Consider the following 8582-nt stretch of genomic DNA (forward strand, 5'->3'; position numbering starts at 1 on the left):
TTATAGCCCTAAAGGGGCTTACCCCCGATAAGGCCCTAGGCCTAAAAAAGATTACTAATTAATTCCTTAAAATGTATAGAGAGTAGCTAGCCCTAATACTAGCTAAGCTCTTTAGTAACTATATAGCAATTAGATACTACCTAAAGCCGTTTAAAAACTCTATTATAATAGTTCTCCAGAAACTATAGAAGCCGTCCTATACTATGGCAAAGGCCTACCGGCTAATTGCGCTACTTAACACTATTAGGAAACTACTTAAGAGAATAGTAGCTAGCCGGCTATTTAAAATTGCGGAAGAAATGGGTATACTACTAGCTAGCTAGATAGGAGTAAGGCTAGGGCGCTTAATATAAATAGCGTTAGAGCTACTAACCTAATAGGTATATATAGTATAGAGGAGTAACCTAAACCTAATAGTCTTACTGCTAAGCCTTAATATTTCCGGGGCCTTTAACCGAGTCTCCTATAAAAGAATAATCTATAATATAAAGGCCTAGGCCATACCTAACTGGATAGTATGTTTTATAAAGTCCTTCCTTTAAGATTAAATAATAAGGCTCTTAATTAGGGGCTATATAGCGCAAATAATGCAGATAAACACTAGCATACCCTAAGGTTTAGTACTATCGCTAATCCTATTCCTCTTCTTTGCCTATATACTTTTGCCGGAGCTATAAGGGGGTACCACTATAGTGTTTAGGTTCGTTAATAACTCTAATATACTAATATATAGTAAGACCACGGAGGAGAATTATAGAGCCCTAGAGAGGGCGTATAAAGTATATATAATATGGGCGCGCCGGCATAGGGTAGTATTTACCCCTAAAAAGTATTACCTTATTTACTTTATAAGGAGCCATAAAAAGTTTAATATAAAGGCTATAGTTAATATACGTGGCTTTATAAAGGGCCTAGTTAGTAACCTATATATACTAAGGATATAGGTTAACTTAAAGCTTAAATAGGGACCGTATATTAATATTGTTAAGGCGAAGGCGATTACCTAAATAGCCGTACTAACCCGGCTTACGGCCTTTATATAGGGCGCCTCCTTCTAAAAGGCGCGGATAGTATACTCCGCCGTAGTCCGGCCGGCAATTTTATATAGATATAGTACCTAGTACTCGCTACTAGAGTGGACGAAGCCTAAGGAAATAAGCAAAACTAAGCTACGCTAGCTAGGCGTAGTATAGAACCTATACCTCCGCACTATTACGGGGGCGTATAAATTAACGCTAATAGTAGTACTGGAGCACGAGATGGGGTTTCCGCCGCTTTAGATGCACCTTAAAGAGCTAGCTGTAGCCTATATAGAAAGGACGCTAAAAGGACCGGCAAAAGAGTATATTAAAAGGGAGTGTAATACTATATGGGCTATAATAGCCTACTAACTCTGGCCTAGAATAAAGCTACTAATATGGCCCACTAGATGGGATAAGCTTAAGAGGATGGCGGCTACTATCTTAGGGATAGATATATAGCTAATAGACTTATCTAAAGCGCAGTATAAGAGAAGTAAAAGGGCTAGGGTATAAGAGGCATTTAAAGAGCGGTGGAAAAGGGAATAAGAAAAGTACTAGAGCACGCTTGCCTACTATATAACGGCCTAGGCCGAGCTATAAAATAAAAAAGTCTTTAAACGCTATATAAGGCTTATAAAGGTAGAGAGTACAATTAATACGCTGCTTAGAACTGAGTATATAGGGCTTAATAGATACCTCTACCACTAAAAAGTACTAGGGCACCCAACTTTAGCCTACCTATGCGGCTATAGCCAACAATTAATAATGCACGTAGTAGTGTTCTGCCCTAGGCACGCTACTAGCCGGGCGGAAATGTATTACTATACTAGAATATCCTTATATAAAGAGCTCCTAACCAAGCTAAAGGCTACTAAGGTAGTTATAAACTAGTTTATATAAATAAACCTCTTACTATACCTTTTATTTGCTAGAGAGCTAGCTAGGGTAAAGAAAGGAGGCTAGGAAGTGCTTTAAGAGGCGGAGGATAAATACTATAGGGATAGCAGAATATAGTAGAATTTTGTAGATAGTAACCTAGTAGAAGTTAGCAGAACTCTAGCAACCTAGCAAAATTTAGCAGAACTTATTAACCTAGTAGAATTTAGCAGAATTTAGCAACCTAATAGAAGTTAGTAGAATTTTAGCAACCTAATAGAATTTAGCAGAGTTTCGGCAACCTAATAGAATTTGGTAGAATTTCGGCAACTTAGCAGAATCTAATAACCTGACAGAAGTTGGCAGAACTTAGGCAACCTAGCAGAATTTAACAGAATTTAGTAACCTGGTAGAATTTAGTAGAGGTTAATATCCTAATAGAACTTAATAAAACTTGGCAAGGTATAGAGCTATATATATTAACGTAGATGTAAATAATGAAACCTTTTACACTACTACTAGCCTTATAGGCTACTGGCCTACACCTTACCTAGATAACTAGATAACTAGAGCAGTCAGGAACAGAACCTAGGCCTTAGCTATATACCTTACCGGATAGACCCAGGAGTATATATTAAGATGGCTTTTCTATAGCGCCTTAAAGAGACATCTACTCGTGCTTAGCAGCTACTAATTAGAAGAGAGGCTATATAGGCTATATAATAAGAGAAGGAGAGGTTTTATCCGGCCCTAGTGGTACGGTTCCCCTTTTATATATATATATATATATACCCATATAGACCCGCTATATGGACCCTAACGGGAGCCGTAACAGCGTAATTGAATATTATAACATAACATAATATAATAACGTTATCGAAATTAATAATAATAGGTCGTACTGTAGCATATTAATAATAGCCTTACCTTTTAATAGAGACAGTTACGGTATAGAGCCTAATATTATCCCCTTTAAGATCTAGATTATCTTAGAAGCTACTACTTAACTTATAGTATCTTTATTTACTTTTTTATGGGATAGGTAGAGGATAAGTATATTAGTTTAGTAGAACTATTTAGCTTTTATACGTACCTTACTTCCCTAAAAGACGCTAGATAATTTAGAGTCTTATACCTAATATGCTTTAAATAACGACCTGGTTAACTTTTATAATATAAATTAGGCATTTTTTGCCGAGTATATAGAAAGGATTTTTAATAAACTTATAATAATAAGTTAGGAGGGCGGCCTAACTGTTTATTGGGCTTTATAATAGGGCAATTAGATTACCTTACTATAGCGTCGTCAGGAAAACGGGGAGTGGCGCAGGAAATTTGGTTTCGCTAAAAGTACTTTTGGGGCCCAGGGCTAGCTTTCCGCCATATTAGCCAAACCCTGGGGCTGTACGCTAGCTTTTCGCCATATTAGCCAAACCCTAGGGCTGTACGCTGGCTTTTTGCCATATTAGCCAAACCCTAGGGCTNTACGCTGGCTTTTCGCCATATTAGCCAAACCCTGGGGCTATACACTGGCTTTTTGCCATATTAGCTAAACCCTAGGGCTATACGCCAGCTTCTGGCTATAAAATAAATATTATTACTATTATTACATTTATTGCTATTAGGGTATTAAAATTCTAAAGGCCTCCTGTAGGCTCCTAGCAGGCTTTTTAGTAGGCTCTTAGCAGGACTTTAATTTTCCTAATTATTTAAATCGTCCTATATAACAGTACCATCGGGTCCCTATTCTATTCCCGACAGCCTCTATACGTGCCTTTGTATACCCCTTATACACCTAAATGCCACCTTATTTTTTAACCTTTCTTTACCCTCCTTACCTAGGGAGGCACCAGAACGGCAGCCAGTAGAGGACTGTGACCAGAACTAGACGACGGTCGTCAGAACTAGACGACGGTCGTTAAAACCAGACGACGGTAGAACCAGACGACGACCATTTAAACGACCAGCTAGCGAACACCACGATTGATTTAATTAATCAATCAAATCGAACTAGAGCCTTAATATTAACCCGTTACCAAATCGAATCGAATTAAGGCCTCCTAAGGAGGCACCCCAGATAACTACCGTTCGAATGTACAGCCGGCGAACGCCTATAGAGAACGATTCGAATTAATTAGAGCCTTTAATTAGGCCGATCCCTTCCCTAAATTAAATTAGGTACTGATATGGCAGGTAGGCAGGCAGGTAGGTAGGCAGGTAGGTAGGCAGGCAGGCAGGCAGGCAGGTAGGTAGGTAGGTAGGTAGGTAGGTAAGCAGATAGGTAGGTAGGTAGGTAGGACCGTCGCTAGAACTATGACTGTCGCCGGAGCCAGACGATAATTGTTTAAACGACCAGCCAGTGAACACCATGATTAATTTAATCGGTCAATTGAATTAAACCAGAGCCTTAATATTACCCTATTACCAAATCGAATCGAATTAAATTGAGGCCTCTTAGGGAGGCACCCCAGACGACTACCGTTTAAACGTATAGCCAGCGAACGCCCATAGAGAACGATTTAAATTAATATAATTAATCGCAATCGAATTAAGCAGAACCTTCGATCGGGCCGACCTCTATCCCGAATTACAGATATAGACAGGTAGGTATAGACAAGTAGGCACAATAGGTAGGCATAGACAGGTAGGCACGAACAAGTAGGACAGTTAGACAGGCAGGACAGGCAGGATAGGTAGGACAGGCAGGATAGGTAGGACAGGCAGGACAGGTAGGATAGGTAGGACAGGCAGGACAGGCAGGATAGGCAGGACAGGCAGGACAGGCAGGACAGGCAGAACAGGTAGGGCAGGTAGGGCAGGCAGGGCAGGCAGGGCAGGCAGGGCAGGCACGCAGGCACGCAGGCACTAGGCCTAGTTAGGAAATCAGTACATAGCCGGCGGATCATTGGGAACGCCGCTAATTGACGATTTAGAGTCTGCGAGAGATATCCCTTATAGCTACCATTAATTTTAAATTTTAAATTTTATTATTTATTTTATAATTATAAATATTGCAGCTATAGGAAATATTATATAAAATGTATAAAATGTATAAAATGTATAAAATGTATAAAATGTATAAAACGTATGAAACGCATAAAACGTATAAAACATGCTAATGTTGCTAATGTTGCTAATATGGCCCCGGGCTAGCCCCGGGCTAGCGTAAATAAGTGTATATNAGCAGATCAGCGGATCCAGCTNAAATGACCCCGGGCCAGCCCCGGGCTAGCCCCTGGCTAGCCCCTACCACCCTCCCGTTTTCCTGACGGTAGGGTCCTACTTTATATAATAATTTTTCTATACCGCATAGAAGCCTAGTTCCTTGCGATATTTACCTACTTTTAAGGTAAATAGTACGGTGTATAGAATATAAAGGGTAGCTAGCGCGTAGAGGGTAATGCGTGGTAGTGTTATATTCTAGTTTATTATAGTCGCGGTAATCTACCCCTTTATTATAATCCGGCGCCGCTAGTTATAACTTACCGCTATTTCGGCTAAGTTATATTTATTTACCGCCTAGTGCGAGCCTATTTCCTTATATATATATTAACCTATACCCTATTTATTTGCTCGAAATCTTTATTATATATAGTATTACAGTAAAAACTCTTTATAACGATACGGTTTTTTTCACCGTCCGTATCGTTATACCAAAGTTATCGTTATATTTAGACTTTGTACGTAAAACACACTAAACGTCAAAATTATATAATGATATTGCATATCTATGGGCCCGAAGTCAAAATTGAGTAATTAGCTCCACCAAAAAACGATTTAATCGTCGTCCTTAGATTTGACGCTTATGCCTTAATAGAGTTGTAATAACCTCTCTCTCACTATCCTCCTGTTGCTCCTTATATAGACGAAGCTTTTGTAAGGCCTCTATTGCCTCATTAAGTTTAATTTAAGGTTATTGGGAGTCCTCCTTATCTATTTCTGTATCGCGATCTGGCCTAGCGTAGAGCTCCGCTACGTACTTAATAAGATCTTTAGTAGAGTCTACTATATCTTCGCCTGGAAGATAAATAAAATTCTAAATATTTATAGGCTTATGGATCCTTCTGGCAGCACGTAGTTATTTAGCCATCTCTTATACCTTATTAATAATCGGATCTATATAATTATAAGGGCAAGGCGGCGGGCCTTCTCTTAAGCTAAAGAGAGTAGATTTAACGAAGCAACTATTAATTGCTTTTAGTGTAACTTCCTTCTAAGCTATAATTGCCTATTAGATAGCCTAAAGAACATATATCTACTTAATTAGATCTTAATCTTAAAGGGAGTGCTCTACCATAAATCTAAGCTAATATCGTTGGTAGTATAACTTAAAGTTTGCGATAATTCCTTAATTGAGTGGCTGGTATACAGAAGTACAATTAGGAGAAAGAAACTCGACCCGTGTATTCTTAAGAGTATTATTTTTAGTAAGTGTTCGAATAGCTGCTTCGTGCGCGCTAAAATTGTTAAGTAGAAGGAGGACTCTTCTGCTATATATCCTTTTGTCAAACCAGGTAAGCCATTTAGTTATAATCACTGTCGTCATCCAGGCCTTCTTGTTGCTCTTCTATATAATATTAAGCGAAGCAATATTAATATAAGCTCTTGTAAAATATCGTGGCTAAGCTAAGGATCTAATTATCTAGAGAGGAAGCTTATCTAAGCCATCTGTGTTAGAGTAATTAGCTAGAGATACCCTCGCCTTCTGCTTTTTTATTCCTAAGAGAGCTTTAGTAGCTAGTGTAGTATCTAGTATAGCCTTCTAAAAGAGCCTAGTCTTATCCATATTATAAACATCCTTTAACGAAAAAGACACAACGATCGCACGAAGCTCTATTATGCGATCTTTAGTACCTTCTATATTAACTAACGCAGCCTCGCCATATTGCTTCCTTTTACGAATTCCGTTATGAGATTTAAAACCCTCTAGCCACCCAATTAACTACCTTAGCTTAGGCGATTAAGCTAGTAGAGATATCCGTTGCTATAATTAAGATGCGGCAGTACGTATAAGATCGCCCGTAATAGGAATGCGTGAGATCTATAGGCGTTAGTGCCACTCAAAGAGAGCTTCCTTAAGGAGAGGATGTTCGCCAGCTCGCTGTCGCTCTCGCCCACCATACCCACGTGGCAATTTAGCTGAATTAAGGTGGTTAAATTTATTGCTTAGTATTTCTGATATTAAGAATTAATTAATCTTTTAACGGAGGAAGTCGCTTACCTATAAAGTAACGTGTTTTTATAATAAGTAAGGGTGTTTTATATGGTAGGCGCGTATTTTCTAACGCTTAAAGTTAGAGAACCCATAACGACGTTGCCTTTAAGGGTTTTAAGATCTAGGCATAATAAATAAGATAAAATTAAGTATAGAGAGTAGGATCTAAGTATTATTTTAATAGATTTTAATCGTTGTGTGATAAAGATTAATGGCTAAACTTACGGTAAGGAAAGGTCAAATCTGACGAATTAAAAACTCCTTATAACGATTTTGGTGGGGCTACCCCTACGATATCATTAAATGTCAGAATATCGTAATATTATACTAAAAAAGGCTTGGTTAAGGGGTGTAGATCGTAATATAGAGTATATCGTTATAACACCGTTATCGTTATAAGGAGTTTTTACTGTATATATATCCTAATCGCTATAGTTATTTATAAAGAAACAGTCTGTAATGTTAATATCCGTTAGTATAAGTAAGATAGGCCTTATAATATAGTTAATATCGTATATCTAGAGGGCATCTAGCGTGCGTTTTATCCTACTATTAGATAGCTTTATGCTTTACACTCTAAGCATTTTGGTTCTTGTGTTAATCTTACTACTATTATAAACTTAGAGGGTCTCTACTAAGGTACCGGCGTATTTTAGGTATTTACCCTCGCTATTTAATCGCCTAGTATTCTAGATTGTGAGTAGCAGATAAAGCCTCTCTACTTTATTACTATAGAGGCTATCGTTTACCCGCTTATATTCTTATATTATTATAGTATTATAGCGGGGGGCTTTAGTGTTAGCCTATAATGGGGTATATTAAGTAAACACCTTATTAAGCTTATTAGTGTTAGTGGCATCTTTCCTAAAGCGAATATAGTATATAACGCTATAATAAATACTTAAGGGTATCTTTAATACCTAATCATTATCGGCCTCTAGTTGGTTAATATCCTAGTTTATTTACTAGATTCCGTTAATTTACTTACAGTATTCCCTTATAAAGGGGGCTAGTTTAGATATAAGGTTGGTAATCTCTATCTAGCGCTATACCTCCTTAACTATACGCTAGATAGATATATTAATTCTCTAGTCTTAAAGCATTTAAGTTATATAGTTGTCGAAGTTCTATATATATAAGCGATGTGCGTATATATTAACTATAGGGCCTAGTTATATTGTCTATATTACGCTTATTAGGTCTACTATATTAATTATATTAGTTAACGCCTATAGCTTAAGTTCGTTTTAAAGTATAGTGTTAAGATATATAGTATTATATTATAGCATCTGCTCTTTATAGTTATTCTATTTATTAGTCCTACGGTAGAATACCTTTTATAGCTTATATGCTTGCTCCGAATACTTTATATCTATACCTTTAATTACTCCTAGTTACTAAATACTCTTTAGATAGTAGGTAATAGCATATAGCTTAGGAATATTAAAGTATAGTAGTTCTACCTTGCT

General features: G+C 37.5%; 1 protein-coding gene across 1 annotated transcript; it reads right to left on the reverse strand.

The window, feature by feature from the left end:
* Positions 1-6212: 6212 nt before the first annotated feature.
* K441DRAFT_167180 (uncharacterized protein) lies at positions 6213-6490 on the reverse strand. The gene has a single exon (XM_067640292.1). It carries the CDS (start codon positions 6442-6444, stop codon positions 6247-6249), a length of 198 nt encoding a protein of 65 aa, XP_067509553.1. The 5' UTR covers positions 6445-6490; the 3' UTR covers positions 6213-6246.
* Positions 6491-8582: the final 2092 nt, after the last annotated feature.

This window comes from Cenococcum geophilum (genome assembly GCF_001692895.1).
Source record: "Cenococcum geophilum 1.58 unplaced genomic scaffold K441scaffold_3, whole genome shotgun sequence".
Lineage (NCBI taxonomy): Eukaryota > Fungi > Ascomycota > Dothideomycetes > Gloniales > Gloniaceae > Cenococcum > Cenococcum geophilum.